Here is a 16,191-nt window from a genome sequence, read left to right as displayed (position 1 = left end):
CACAACTTCATGTGACAAGGGCGTTTTTTCTTCCATTATTCTTCCACCTATTTGACGACCAATTGAGCTCAAATGTTCACAGGTTTGTTATTTTATGCAAATGTTGAGATACACATTCGCATGCGTGAATGTAATTAGCATATTTCATGGGAAGGGTCCATTACCAATAGTGTCCAGTGTCTTTGAACTTGTTATAGAGATGGTTACAGTAGTAAGCATCTTACAAAATGATTCTGTCCGAACAGCCACAAAAAAAAACTTATTTGCTTCCAGCTATTCTTTCAATTATTTGAGTGGTTCTAAAACAGGCATTTGCCTGTATCCCAAGTGCACACTGTCACTGCAATTTATACAACATTCACTTTTTTAAACTATTGTTCTTGGTTATTTAAGAAGCCTCACGTTTCTATAAAGGTGGATTATATATGATAAATCGACTCTAACTTCATTACTATACATTTTTGAGTAAATCCTTCTGGAAACGTCTTCTTTATCTCTATATTCACACCCCAAAACATATTAAATTTGATTTTAAAGGAGCTGGAATTTATTATTCATTTATAATAAAACACCCTGTCATTTAATAATTGATTTGTGAAAAAAAATGTAAAAAGTACTGTCTCTCCATTTAAAATGGCAAAAATAAATTACAATAATTTTTTCAAAATTACAATAATTTTTTCAACCTTGCAGGATAGATATCAAATGCTGAATTTATGCTCGCACATTTTGGGCACAACTTGTTCACAACATAGTTTGTTGAATTCCCTTGCCATAGCAATACCGAAGTCTTTCGACAACATTTTGAAACAATTTCAACATGTCCCAGTGCAGAAGGAGTTCACCTGAACACATATTTGCCTCGCCTGCAAATTGCAATAAATAACACTTTTCCACGTAACGTGTGGATAAATCTTGTCAAATAGCAAGCATTGGCCTTTATTGCATGCAACAGTAACAAATCTGCAGATACTACCATCAAATTTATCAAGAGGTGGATGATGTAATCCTTCTGAATAGCAAGCGAGGGCGCTATTCCACTTCCTGTAAATTAACACAATGGGTAAAACAGTATACTCGTCTTTTACACCGCACTCTTATCTCCTTCTCAAACAAGAGATTAAACCAACCATTCAAGATTCTACTCAGCTGCACAAAGCACCAACAAGTTTCCCGATTTAAAAGATAATTCACATCAAAAGAGAATGATTTGAGCCTCTCTGAAAGCAAGCCTTATCATTACCAAATACAATAGAGCTGCTGACTGCTCTATCAAAGACAACTGCTCTAGCTCAGTAGTCAAGCTTGTGCGGCACGGGCATCCATATTTTTTCCTTTATATTTCTTACTCCTAGACAAATTTATAATACATTAGATTTTCAAGCAAATGTTTATGTTGGCAACATGTATCATTCATTACAAATTTCGGTGATAAATATTCACTGAAATATTATCACAATCAGAAACTTGGCAAACAAAAATTAAAATTAAAAATGCACTTGTGACAATTATTTTTTTACAAACTTACTCTGCAAGTTTGCACTGTTGAGACAACAATGAAATGCTAATGCTATCTCAAACAGACAAAAACCAAAAAAATAACAGACAGAATTTTCACAAAGATTAATGAGGGTCAGTCAAATCCTAGGTTTAAACGCAATTGAACACTCGTAGTTTGAGTTAGGTTAACAGACAACCCATAGACCAATCCGACGAAACAAAATTGGTAGTGCCATCTATTGAACAAAATTAACAACTGCGGTGTCTTTGTGCATAATCTAGACACTGAAGACACCGCAGCAAATGGCGCGCGGTGCCCAACATTTGGGCGCCCGGATTGGTGTATAGAATGCTTGTTGGGTTTCCCAGAAAAAAACTAAATAAAAAACTAACCAGTGCCTTAAAAGTATTTAAGTCACACCACTTTTGTTCCTTATCCGATTCAATGGTTCAACCAAGGAACTGTCCAGCCCCTCCTTACCTCCCTTGTACTCACAATTATCTACACGCTCCTACTTTTAAATTCTTCAAAAACAAACATTCCGTCACTAGCTGCTTTGCGCGGCGGCTGCGACAGGGTTTCTAAATTTAGGTAGGAACAAGCCAAACTTGGTTTCGACACCAGAGAAGGTGGCGACGGCTAGCCGGAGTCCTCCAAGATGATCGGGGTTGACAGGAGGCAGGTCTGCTACATGGGTGCTTGCCTTGTGCGTCGAACCCTCTGGACGTCTGCGGAAAAAACACAAATACATAAAAAATAATAAGACTCATTTTTCAGAAAGCAATGCTTTTACTCAGGTGGATTTAGAAAATTACATAATGGAAACTTAACAATTATGATTGGTAGGTCTGGGCGAATAATAATAATAATAAAACATTCCTTTGATCTTTCTCAGCTTACTGGGGAGTATACAGCCCCAGGCTGCCATGGTGCTCCGAAGGCTTTTTCAAACACAATATTAACCTCTACCCTCGAAGGAACCCACTATACCCCTGGGTGAAGACGGCTATGAGAGAGTGAAGAGAGTGTCATGACCGGGGATTCTAACCAACATCCCGATGATTTAACAACCAGAACTTGAATTGAACGCTCAAACTGTTCGGCCGTGACACCCTTTGACACTTCTACACTGTTAAACTTACTGTCCTCCAAAGTCGATGTAGAGACTTCTCTGCAGGATCTCATATGTCATAAGGGTGACGCCAAATTGCGGTGACGATCTAAACACACGGGCTAAAAAACAGAACAACATTTTTATCAAATCAATTAATTTTTAGTAAAAAACCAGGACACATCTGATTAAAAACAAAACATACGGAGCCAACCTGCTTTTCTGGCTGGCCCCGGATATTTAAACAGGGAAAAAACATTTAAAATTGTAACAATATAGACCAATATACATTAAAAATTAAACAGAACACCTACATGTACCGTAGGCATATTACTCATGTGATTTTGTTCACAGAACTCGGGGAAAGTACCAAGCATACAGTGCTAATAAACCCAAAGTTAATATAATTAATACATCTATTAAATCGTTTGCAGTACCTGCGGCTAAAACATAGGATTCGAACTGCCTCTAGCAGTCTAACCTCGGTAGTCTAGTTGGTAAGACACTGCTCTAGAATTACAAGGGTCGTGGGATCGAATCCCATCCGAGTAGTATGCCTGTGATTTTTTTTCACAGAACTGAGCATACAATGCTAACACACAGTGTATACGTGTTTGCCGTTGCCATGGGCATTTTGGTACAAGACGCTTGTGAGACCAATATGGTCTCTAAAGCGTTAACCCATTCTACCAAAATTTTGCTGTTTTTTTGTGTGTTGGAAATCAGACTAGAGTAGACAGAATACCATGCCTGGATGCGACTAACCTGGCCCACCCTTGAAGAACGCTCTAAAGCCTTCCTGTGCATAGATCTTACGGATGCAGTCAGTGACTCCGGAGTACGTCTGCTGTCCCTTCCTGGCAACAACCTGTAGCCTGGTCTTAATGACGTCAGCTGGTGTGGCTAGATAAGCGGCAGGAGGGCCTTGGGGGAGAAACAGAGACATGAACAGATTAAAGGCAAGGTAAACCTTTGGTTTTTGAAACCACCATCCGATTGTTTTAACAAATTTGTAGTGTATTCGAGATATTGCCAAAAATCTGGAGCTGTTATTGAAGCGCAGGGAAAGTAGTCTGTAATCGGAATATACAATTTGAGACATGTGTTGGCAGAATGATGTTGTATGTTATTTTCAATGTCTAAAAATTGTTTATTCCAGTGTGTCTTTTATGCCATCGTGATCAAGTGGTCAGACTGCATGACTTGCAATAAAAAAGGTTCTGGGTTTGAATCCGGCCAAGCTAACCGCTGATTTCACAATGACTAGTATTAGTATGTCGCCTAGTTAGTGAATCACATTTCATCGTTGCACAAATCATAGTCATAGACAATAAACTAAGATTGGCTGTTGCCAGCTTGGCGTTTATATCCCCTTGTGGGGAGCTTTGCCAAGTATTTTTTGTCGATAAGATCATCTAAACAAGCAAACAAAACAAACGTACAAAAACAACAAAAAGAAAGAAACAATCAAACACCAACCAACAGCAACACCGTAAAAGAAAAAAAGAAAAAAAATTAAAAACTTACCAGCAAGTGTGGCAGCAGTCAACAAGGAGAGAGGGCTGTTGTGTCCATCCTTGTCAGCAAAGAATTTCTTAAGATGTGCGTAGCCGGGGAAGTAGATGGCAGAGAAGGGGATGTCTCGAAGAAAACACGCTCTGGCACCCTAGATCAGAACAGATTGGAAAAAAGGAATGAATAACAAACTATGAATTTAATGTAGTTTTCCGTTCATCATACTACTTTCATGCCAAATTTATCAAGATCCATTCACAGTGAAGGAAACCTATTGTGGAAAAGTTTTGAAATTCAGCAGCAGAACTAAGAGGCAGACGATGTTTATAGTTTTTGAGGCATTGCATGTTAAGGTATCAATATATACTCAGCTTGCGGTAGTACATCTACTTGGCTCCTTGGAGACGAGGTCTTGTTTTTTTTATACTACCACGGAGTAGATTTCAGATTTCGGGAGACTACTTATTTGTAAAAAGAACTACTACCTGGACGGAAGGTAGGAAATCGGCATGGACTACTACTTTTTTCTTGTTGGATTGAGGGGAGTTCTCGTTAATAACTTCACTGCCGCAGAGTGAGATCTTAATGGGTCTCATCATTTTTTGACTAGCTTGCTCTAGTCAACGTCAAGAGACTAAAGATGTTTCTTACCTTATACAGACCAAAGAATCCCAAATCTCTGATGACGGTGATGGCACTGACTCTGGGTCCCGCCTGAATCTCACCAGCTACCTGCAACCGGATCTTCACAATCTCTAATGGATTGGTGAACATCACTTGAGATCCACCAGCCTGTAAATTCAATTATAATAAAGTCATACCACGAGAAATAAGCCAACTTGTTGAAGAAAATTACTACCAGTACAGATTTGGCATGGAGCGAAACGTTTTGTTTTGTCAGCTCCAAAAATGCGAAGGTAATTTATCAGAAATTGCCTTTTTTAAAAATTTGATTACATTTTGTTTTCATGAGATTGCTTAATATCACAAGCCCACTGCAAGGTCTGGGCTACACTTAACGGGTTTGGACTATTGACTCAAATCAACTGACATAAGGAGCTTGTTGCCACCTACCCTTGAGGCTGAAACAGGTTTACCTCCTACCAGTCCGCAAGGACGTAGACATTTGATGTTATTGTAGTTTTGGAGCAAGAGGTTATTTTTCACCAACAAATTTGATACTTGTCTTTGACAATTACTAAAAGTATACCCTGCCTCTAAAGGGGTTTGGGTACTTTTTTGAAGCACAACACACAATGTCCACAGATTTACATTATTTTAGCATGTACAAACGTATTAACCAGTATTGGTATTTCATATAAGTACTGGTAAATACGTTTGACATGCTAAAATAGCGTTTGTCTCGTGGATACAAACATTGTTTTGTGACTCAATTCTAAAAAACCTACGGCACCTTTATAGCAAGTAATATTTTAAGGGAAGCTTTCTGCCATCTTTATCTTCAAATAAAAATCTGTGGACATTGTGTTTGTGTCCTACAAAATGTACTCAAACCCTTGAAAGGCAATTTATTTCATAACCCCTTGAGACACTTACACAGCCTCCTGCCAGACATTCAGCCCAAAATGGTATACTTCCGTCTTTATTCCTCATATGATCTCGGACAAAGTCGTTCATGGTGAGCTTGATGGCCTTCTCTGGAGCCACACCCACCAGCTGAGGGGGTAACCCTGTTAAAATAAAAAAAGTAAGATTGTTTAAAAACGTTCCTGCCGCTAATGGTATACAAGTATCCCACTCAGTTCTCTGTGCTATTCTTTATTGCAGAGAAGGTGTTAAGGAAGACAGAGGTTGAGCTTTGTTGGTGTCTTGAGGAGAGATGCTGGGGCAGAAACCACAACAGAGTTGGCTGCATAAAGGACAGGGAAGATTGGAGATGCTGCCGCATTCGCATTCAAAAGAAGTATGTACCGAGCTTAAGGCTCCAAATGCTGGGGAAAAAGTTAAGTATTACTGCCCACTTAAACCAACTTAATGGCTTAGTCGTTCCCCTGCTCTCAACCTTGCTATGAAAAACTGAAACTGTTAGAAACTGTGCTTGGGGCAAATTTCCGCTAAGCAGGAGGGGAAGAGAGGGGTGAAAACTCAGTAAGCAAGGTGGTGACATACCTCTATAGAGACCCATGATGCCTTCGTGTCTGATGACTTTAGTAAAACAGTCCAAGCTATTCTCGTACATCAACTCGCCGACCAAACCTCCACGCTGGTTCTGCATCCTGGTCTTGACCAGATCGATCGGATACACAGCAGTGGCTCCAACAGCTGTCGATAAAAAAAAACATACATGGGAGATTTTTTGTCAACTCAGGGCTCAATTTTGTAAGACTAGTGAGGAGCCGTTTTGTACTTTCAGGGCCTCCCTTAGCAGAATTTCTATTTTATAAGGCTGTTTAAAGCCATTGGACACTTACGGTAAACAGTATTGTCCAAAGACCCGCACTTCGTGTATCACAACTTATATATAAAATAACAAACCTCTGACAATTTAGGCTCAATCGGTCATCGGAGTCGGGAGAAAATAACGGGAAAATCCACCCTTGTTTCCGCACATTTCGCCGTGTCATGACATGTGTTTACTATAAATCCGTAATTCTTGTTGCCGAGAATTGATAATTGTTTTAATGTTTTCTCAAAAAGTAAAGCATTTCATGGAACAATATTTCAAGAGAAGTCTTTTACCATTACCTTCTGCAAACCCTGTAAGTTATTTGTAAATCTGTGAACTTTTATTTATTTTTCTGTTCCGAAAGTGTATAATGGCTTTAACTTAAGCAAGGTTAGCACATGAGTGACATAACAAAGCAAATCCACAGTGAATGTGCAGGCCATTTAGAAATGTTCTGCTAACTTGAAAAAAACATGGTGAAATAAGTGTTTTGCTAATGCACATTTTTCTGATACAGTTAGCACAAATTTGCTTACCGGTAAACAGTATTGAAATTAGGCCTGAATCCCAACCCGATCCCACAGCAGAGTTAAACCCTAAACCCTGACACTTTGATAAGAGCAATAGACGCTAAACCACTTACCTCTTAGTTTTAGCAATGGGGTGTCAGGCCTTGCTCTTAAGCTTTTTGTTAAGTAGCCATTCGGGCTAATAAACTCTGGGGTCAGTAGCCCTGATTTTAAACATGTATTGTCATAAATTTACCCTTCTGATGCATTAAAGGCAGTGGACACTATTGGTAATTACTCAAAATAATTATTAGCGTAAAACCTTTATTGGTGGCGAGTAATGGGGAGAGGTTGATGGTATAAAACATTGTGAGAAATGGCTCCCTCTGAAGTGCCATAGTTTTCGAGAAAGAAGTAATTTTCCACGAATTTGATTTTGAGACCTCAAGTTTAGAACTTGAGGTCTCAAAATCAACTATCTAAACGCACACAACTTCTCGTGACAAGGGTATTTTTTCTTTCATTATTATCTCGCAAGTTCGATGACCGATTGAGCTTAAATTTTCACAGGTTTGTCATTTTATGCATGTGTTGAGATACACCAACCGTGAAGGCTAGTCTTTGACAACCCCCCCCCCCCCCAGTATCTCAGTAATATGGCTCAGTAAGCTAACCGCTTCAATAACTTTATACTGTCAGCTCCAAACCAGACAGAAAACAGTTTGGCATGCCTAGAAGAATGTACCAGGTGAAATGGGTATAAAGGTAGGCAGTGAATACCAGGTGGGCTTATAAGCCACTAGGGGGGCGGTTTTATACCGTGGAAGAAAAGATCTCATGCTTAAGTTACAGGTCTGTTGTATTGTGATGGCTACTTACCACCAGCCACAGCACCAAGAGCAAACCTATAGATAGACTCCATGGCCTGGATGATCACAGTCCTCTTGACTTCCTGTTTTGGTTGCTGGACTTGAAGTTCACCGACGAGGTCACCCTTTGGAGCTACTTTATCAAGGTCGGCCATCGTGATACGACTGTTTTAATGGATTAGAAGAAAAGGACATACAATACAAACTGATAAAATAACCACTCCTGGTGTGACAGGTCTTTTTCTTCAGCTGCGCCACGTATCCAGAACCCTCTACCATTAAATCTTTTGTACCACAAAATTCAAATCTCTTCTCAAAACTGATATTATGTCACAGCTTTTCAGCTTGGCAGTTTGAGTGATATGATTGGTCAGAGCTTAGCAGTTTGAGTGATACGATTGGTCGAGCTTGGCAGTTCTAGTGATATGATTGGTCAGAGCTTAGCAGTTTGAGTGATACGATTGGTTGAGCTTGGCAGTTTTTAGTGATATGATTGGTCGAGCTTGGCAGTTTTAGTGATTTGATTGACCGGTAAACTTACCCTGTGGAGCTGTCCATACAGCAGAGATGAAACAGAATGGAAACCTCCAGGGGTGTGACCTGTGAGAACTGTTGAGCTACGTGTAAGAACTCCTCTGATAAAGATAACAAGTACAGACAGGATTGGAAATAACACTTTCTGTATTTAATCATCACCACAAGCCCAGACATGACTAATATTGTTGAATTTAAAAAAATTATCCGTCAATAAGGCGAAGGTGAGGGCCTTTATCGCACGGCAACGACCCTGCAAGGTTTTAAACGACGTGTAAGAACAAGCCACTTACTCTTTTATTCCCATTAATAAATGCCCTTTTGTTAAAGCCATTATACACTTTCGGTAAACAGTATTGTCCAAGGCCCACACTTCTTGTATCACAACTTATATATAAAATAACAAACCTGTGAAAATTTAGGCTCAATCGGTCATCGGAGTCGGGAGAAAATAACGGGAAAACCCACCCTTGTTTCTGCACGTTTCGCCGTGTCATGACATGTGTTTACTATAAATCTGTAATTCTCGCTATCGAGAATTGATAATTGTTTTTTAATGTTTTCTCAAAAAGTAAAGCATTTCATGGAATAATATTTCAAGAGAAGTCTTTCACCATTACCAAAAGTTATTTGTAAATCTGTGAACTTTTTTTTTTTCTTTTCCTGTACCGAAAGTGTATAATGGCTTTAAAATTCGTAAAAAAAAATACAATTATAGACACTTTGATAGTTGACAATTTGAGGTTTGAAATATATATTTTCAAAAATTTTGTGAAGAATCTGTTTGACGTTGTTTATCAGAAAAGAGGTTGCTAACATAAAATAAATATACTTTGGCCTTAAAAAAATAGTTTTTGAAAGTTTCACCTGTTTGCCCTTTTTTGTTTGTTTCTGTACAGATGACCGATATTTCCGACAAACAACTCATTTAGCCTGATAGCTACGTATTTGGAACTTTTGTTAGTGGAAACTGTTGGCATAAGTTTGACACCGTCAAAGGCTGTTAAAAAGAAAACTAAACCAAGAGCAGAAAGCGTGATAGCTTGCTAGCGCGAAAGATTTTCAAAAATCCCTAATCTGCAATATGGGGTGTGCCATATAATTGTCTTATGAATTTGATCTTAGTTAAATAAAACAAAAATGTGATCTTCGAGAAAAAAGAAACAAAAACAAAACATTTGATGACGCCAAGGTGGTCCTTGAAGATTTGTTTTTGGAATTTAAACAAAATCTGGATTTTCGGTTGAAAAGGGAGAATCAATGTCCCTGCACCATGGACTGTCTACCTTGGACTCCTACCTTTTGTGACAGCTGCTATGGGGTCCGAGTCTGTGATATCAGAGTGAATCTTCTTGATGAGATCCATCCGACTGAGTAGAGAGTTAAAAGCGTTGAAGTACGGGAAGCTCACTAAATGCTTGGTCTCTCCACCTGCAACCTGTGGGAGGAGACGGGGTAGCACACATTGATTAACACGATTTGTGAATGGAATTGGAGTCTGGTGCTGTGCACAAGGGTGAAGTCGAGACATCAATATGTCACTCTGACGGCTTTGTGCCGATCTAGATCATGCTCAATCAGCCATTGATCAGGCACGACAACTCCATTTAAAAAATCGTTTCACAATCTCCTGAACAACAACAATAAGACCACCCTGCACCAAGTTTTCATGAAATTGCCCAGACTACTTTGTTCCATTATTGTAAAAATTAATATATATATATATTTTTTTTCCTATTAGGCCTGTTTCTGAGGTGTCATGGCCCGATGGCCAAGTGGTCTAGGGTAGTGGACTCCAGTTCTGTAGTTTACAGAATGTGGGTTCGAATCCTGGCCAGGTCAGTTGAGACAACTGTGTCCTTCCAGAATGCACTTTATCCCAATTGCTAAAAAGGGGTACTGTTGTCCCTGGGAAATCTTTCAACGACCACCAGAGATTGTCCCCTTTATGGGAAATTAACGTGGGCTGAAGGAGGCTGTTTCAAGAGGGCACTTTCAGAAGCAGTTCGTACACAGTTTGCTGTATGATGGTGGGGGGGGGGGGGGAGAATCTCCGGCGGGACAGAATCTCCTGCAACACAGGTGAGCGCTGGGGAGTAATCTTCAATGGACTGGCATTCTGCCCACAGCAAAACTCTCAATCGTTTTAGCCAATAAATCTAATATAGTTTTCATTTGACAATTAAAGACTTGCCTTTGTAAGAAACCTAAATCACCTACCGAAACAAGATTGCCTTCTACGTATTCTGTCAGGAGATGAGATGAGATGGTGGTCATGATCTTGCGGAACTCTAACGCGTTGATGACGCCAAGGTGGTCCTTGTCGAATCTATCAAAGGCCTGTCTAGCATGCTCTTCTTGTAAACTCTGTGAAAAAGTGCACAACAATAGCAAAAGTTTATTATTATTCTTATACTTCTTGTAATGAAACCAAGGATGTCTCATAAGTGAATTTAATCACTGCAGCTCACAAGCCTGAGGAAACCTGTAAACAAGGGTGCTTGCTATGTGAACCAGAAACACTGGGGTTAACCCCTACTCTTTCACTGTAGCTTGCAAGCCTGAGGAAACCTGTAAACAAGGGTGCTTGCTATGTGAACCAGAAACACTGGGGTTAACCCCTACCTTTCCACTGTAGCTTGCAAGCCTGAGGAAACCTGTAAACAAGGGTGCTTGGTATGTGAACCAGAAACACTAAGGCTAACCCCTACCCTTCCACTGTAGCTTGCAAGCCTGAGAAAACCTGTAAACAAGGGTGCTTGCTATGTGAACCAGCAACACTGGGGTTAACCCCTACCCTTCCACTGTAGCTTGCAAGCCCGAGGAAACCTGTAAACAAGGGTGCTTGCTATGTGAACCAGAAACACTGGGGTTAACCCCTACCCTTCCACTGTAGCTCGCAAGCCTGAGGAAACCTGTAAACAAGGGTGCTTGCTATGTGAACCAGAAACACTGGGGTTAACCCCTACCCTTCCACTGTAGCTTGCAAGCCTGAGGAAACCTGTAAACAAGGGTGCTTGGTATGTGAACCAGCAACACCAGGGTTAACCCCTACTCTTCCACGATAAGTGTTCTGGGTTCTTTTATGTGCACTTCTAATCCTAGAACACAGGACGTAGGGCTTAAAATATCCCATCCAAAGGACAGAGAACTACGGTAAAGTACCTTGCTCAAGGATACAAGTGTCCATAACCGGGACTCCAACTGATACTCTGGTGATCAGAAACACCAGAGCTCGAGTCTGGTGCTCTTAACTGCTTGGCCACGACTCGATGTCCCTATGGCCTTGGTGATTGGTTCCATCACACCTTGTGTTTTCTGACAGACTTGGAATAACCAAGCCACTATCAGTGAGTTTCATGAGTAGACCAACCCAGGCCTGTATGCTTCGTCTTTGAAAGGGCAAGGGCATCGAGGCATTTGCTCCTTGGTAAAGGGCACCCTATGATCGATGAGGAGGTTTTAAATTTCTACTGTAGCATTTCAAGGGCACCAAGGCAATGACCGGGGGCATGGAGGCAATCGCCTTCGTTGCCTTCATGAAGTATCAGGCCTGCCAACCCTTACCAAAAAGTGCCACATCTTTATTCAGAGAGGGAACTCTACGTACCCAGAGAAATTGTGTGAATTCAGCGTAGGACAGTTCTTTCTTCTTATCTTTTCCAAAATGCCTGGTGACAAAGGAACAGTCAAAGTTGAACGGGATCTGTTGGTATACCTCGGTGGCGCTGATCACCTTCTTGAACTCCTCTGATAGATAGAAATCAATGTATTCAATAGTTAATAATTGTACAAACAACACATAACAAGTGTGCAAGCTCAGGGTTCTCTTGTAACAATGGCAAAATGCCAGTTCATAGACCACTCAGCCACAAAACTCAACAAAACAGTATCCACTCTTGCGTAAATGTCTAAAACCTTCAAGGCTAATACAGGTTAACGAAAGGTTAATCACTCACCAAACGACACAAATCCCGAGCCGTTGGTGTCGAAAAGCTGAAAGGCTACCATGTGAAGTGCATCTGGAGAACATAACAGTGCCTCAAAGGCCTGGAACTCTATGAAGGATATCAGGCTGGAAATAAACGCAAACAACTGGTGCATCGTGAGAAATGGAAATTGTACACTGGGAATACTATTGTGCACAAACTGAAACATCCTGAAAACTGGGAGGCGGTCAAGAGCTTAGTCTTGACATGGAGCCCCTAAAACATCCAGAAGGTTACATTTAGGAATATTCATTAGATAAAAAAAAAACTATAGCGCCTACAGCAATTGCCATGATGCCCAGTGCTTTTGCTGTCTTTAATCCAAGTTGTGCTTCAAATGAAACCTACATTCTGGAAGTCCTTGATGCATTAGACAATGCAAGAGTCTTTTGTCTTTCGGATGGGACGTAAAGCCGTTGGTCCCATGTGCTGTGTAACGCATGTTAAAGAACCCAGTGCACTTATCGAAAAGAGAAAGGGTTCGCCCCGGTGTTCCTGGCTGCGGCTGCTTAATGGGCCCTAGCACCTTGTAAACCCTTATAAGGTGCTAACTAATTGGGTCTCAAAATTCATCACTGCAATAACCTATCTTTCTAAAAGTTTGTATATACTCAGCACCTTGAGTACCTTGTTTGGTAGATACGTGCGCTATATAAGATTTTGATATTGTTAATATTATGTTGCATAAGCCGGCATGGTAGCTGAAAGTGCAACCATGGACTGTGTTATCTTAAAATGGGCTAATATTCACCTCGCGCAAGACAAGTATTAGTTTTAAGGAAGCAATCTGTTCAATAACCTACCCGTCTTTTGTCTGGTCCACAACGCCAGCAAGCAGCTTCATAGTGTGAGGATTGTAGTTTCTTTCTGGTTGCATTCCCAGGAAACCGCGGATAAAATCCTCAGCATTCATGAACTTTTCTCCATCTTTGTCTACTCCAGCATACTAAAAACAAAAACAAAGGATACTCTGCATCACTGTGTGTTATACAGTGAAGTAAGCATTGGCACAGTCGCAACGTTTGATGTGCACAAGGGGTTAATTTCAGTCCTTCTTTTTTTTGCAGCATGAATCGCACCCGCATACCATCGCACACCTAAAAGCCTCCACATGAGTGCAAATAATCACACGATTTATCCCTTCAAAATGCACGCCTGCCTTGCGTTATCGTACCAGGGTTATCCACTAAGGGCAATTACTATTTCTAGGTCAGCTTTTAAGGCCAGGAAGTATAGGAACCCAATTCTATGATTTGGTTTTCTATGATGGGAAGGAATTTTCTTTAGTACAGAAATACATCATGCCAAAAATGTCTTGCCTAATAGTAATCAGCAAAACTAATCAGTTAGGAATTCTGACTCTTCACTTGAAATTTTTACTCATCACTTCAACTTGTAGGACAAAACTGTTTCCTGTTTTGTTTCAATTGGCAGTGCTGGGAAAAGCAATGAAGAATACAAAACTTTACACTCATCACTTTAACTTGTAAGACCACACAGTTTCCTCTTTTGTTTCGTTTGGCAATTTGGGGAAGAAGCAATGAATAGATTACAAAACAACGCCCAGGGAATGTGGCCAAATGTTTAGACATGAAAACCATTAGCCAAATAATAACTGACCTTGGAGAAAATCTGCCTCAGCTGAGCCGTGTCTGCTCTCTTTACAAGATGAAGGGTCTAGAAGAAAAACAAAACAAAAAACATTTAAGTGTTAAAGGCACTGGATACTATTGGTATCACCGTTAGCATAAAATCTTACTTGTTAAAGCCATTGGACCCTTTCGGTTCAATAAAAAAATAAAAAAAATTCACAGATTTACAAATAACTTTCAGGGTTTACAGAAGGCACTGGTGAAAGACTTCTCTTGAAATATTATTCCATGAAGTGCTTTACTTTTTGAGAAAACAGCAAAACAATATAAATTCTCGTTAACGAGAATTACGGATTTATTTTAAACACATGTCATGACACGGCGAAACGCGCGGAAACAAGGGTGGGTTTTTCCGTTGTTTTCTCCCGACTCCGATGACCGATTGAGCCTAAATTTTCACAGGTTTGTTATTTGGTATAGAAGTTGTGGTACACAAAGTGTGGGCCTTGGGCAACACTGTTTACCGAAAGGGTCCAATGGCTTTAACAATCAATGGAGAGCTGTTGATAGTATAAAACATTGTGAGAAACGGCTCCCTCTAAAGTAATGTAGTAGATTCCATAAATGACCTTCGCAAAAGGGTCAGTCAGACAAAAAGCCAAATGTAGCCTTGGAATGACTGCAAACAGGTGAGACCAAGTAACTGGGGCGCCTACCCTACTCTTTTTTTTCAAATTTGTCCATTATCGGTTGTACTACGTAGCAGGACCGCTATTAAAAGAAGAAAAAAAAGGAATACAGCGCCGAGCAAGTCGAGCAAGGTATTTACTCATATCAATCAATCATTGTCGAAAAATGATCAGAAAGAGTCATTTAATGTAAAGGTTTTATTACCTCAGACAGATCAAAATCAAATGAACGTTATTTTCACAATCATAAAGTATACTTTTATTTTTAATAGGTTGTTTCATTTGGTCAAATTTGTGTTTGATCTAATGTTTATTTTAGGAGGGGAGGGGGGGGATTACACGGTAGAGTTTGTCTGATTTATTTGCTAAAAACTTAGTTAAGGTATGGTCGAGGGAGCTCCAATCCACATCCATACATGAAAATTCCAATTGTCTAACAATAGAGTTTTATTAACCCAAATATTAAGGTTTGTCACGGTGGTTGGACAGGAATAACGGAAACCTTTCCGAAATAACATTGGACAGACGGTACCTACCTGCAACCATGGAGCCTCCATGCTGCAACCATAGACACCCCGGCCCCCCCCCCCCCTCTCATTTCCAACTCACTCAAAACTTTTACAAATAAAACTTAACTTCACCATCATTTATTTAAAATGACAGGATGTTGTGATGATCTGTTTTACTGTAGTGTTAGTCCATAGATGGGCATGGGCACTTATGAGACTTGTTATTTGGCAGGGTTTTGATTGTTGTCTTTGCATCGTCAACTTGTAAGTTGTAATATGTATTCTTAATTTTAAAACGTTTATTTAAATATTAAAATAAGGAAGGGGGCATGCAAAGTGCGAAACCCCGAGGATGCAAAGTTTGTGCATGTTTACCTGCGCTCCCGGTGCCGACATACAACTTGCAGTTTGAAACATCTTGAAGTCTTGATGTATTGCTTCGAGGGGGGAGATCTACAAAACACTCCAAACTCACATATCTATATGTGATTTACAAGAATATGGGTCACAACCTTTTGAAGAGTAAATTATTTGTAAAATACATGAATTTAGTTATTCAGATATAAACCGCCACAACACCGAAGAGAGAGTTCGACCCGGGAGATTCTCGCCGATATTCGACACACGCGAGAAATAAATCGAGTCGAGGGTTGCTTTATGGTAATGAGTCACGTACCCATTCGAACCATATAAAGTAAGTTAACATCCAAATATGGGCTTCAGCACGCGATTGGAATGATTTGATTGGCGGCTTGCAAAATTTCCGCATGGAATTTACTTTAAACTCGCTACAAATCCACCGGTACTTATTTTTATTTTAAACGCCGGATGTTAGCTTTTATTTTTCACTTTAACGAAATAATTCATCCTGATAGTCAGAATTTATTATGTTAACTTTAAATTAAGGACATTTATTTCCTATGAATGAAGTAAACAATTTTGCAGACACATATTCTGCCAATGTAT

At 40.0% G+C, this 16,191-nt stretch overlaps 1 protein-coding gene across 1 annotated transcript; it reads right to left on the bottom strand.

The window, feature by feature from the left end:
- Window positions 1-111: 111 nt before the first annotated feature.
- On the bottom strand, window positions 112-15,841 carry LOC117288245 (calcium-binding mitochondrial carrier protein Aralar1-like). Its single transcript, XM_033769023.1, has 16 exons — window positions 15,601-15,841; window positions 14,056-14,112; window positions 13,239-13,381; window positions 12,406-12,521; window positions 12,057-12,196; window positions 10,667-10,813; window positions 9,746-9,884; window positions 8,454-8,547; window positions 7,923-8,077; window positions 6,258-6,410; window positions 5,685-5,818; window positions 4,779-4,919; window positions 4,140-4,278; window positions 3,378-3,536; window positions 2,644-2,734; window positions 112-2,229 (listed from the first exon to the last, which is right to left on the bottom strand). Exons 1-16 carry the CDS (start codon window positions 15,640-15,642, stop codon window positions 2,049-2,051), a joined length of 2,031 nt encoding a protein of 676 aa, XP_033624914.1. The 5' UTR covers window positions 15,643-15,841; the 3' UTR covers window positions 112-2,048.
- Window positions 15,842-16,191: the final 350 nt, after the last annotated feature.

Source organism: Asterias rubens, chromosome 3 (genome assembly GCF_902459465.1).
Source record: "Asterias rubens chromosome 3, eAstRub1.3, whole genome shotgun sequence".
Taxonomy (NCBI): Eukaryota; Metazoa; Echinodermata; class Asteroidea; order Forcipulatida; family Asteriidae; genus Asterias; species Asterias rubens.
The sequence above is the reverse complement of the archived record's forward strand: the minus strand, read 5'-3'. Positions and strand labels throughout refer to the sequence as shown.

Coding starts and splice junctions, on each gene's coding strand:
- LOC117288245 (XM_033769023.1), bottom strand. CDS start 15,642: ATGTTTCAAACTGCAAGTTGTATGTCGGCACCGGGAGCGCAG. Junction 12,197..12,405: donor CTCGGGATTTGTGTCGTTTG/GTGAGTGATTAA, acceptor TCTATCTATCAG/AGGAGTTCAAGAAGGTGATC. Junction 4,920..5,684: donor AATGTCTGGCAGGAGGCTGT/GTAAGTGTCTCA, acceptor TTGAATTTACAG/GCTGGTGGATCTCAAGTGAT.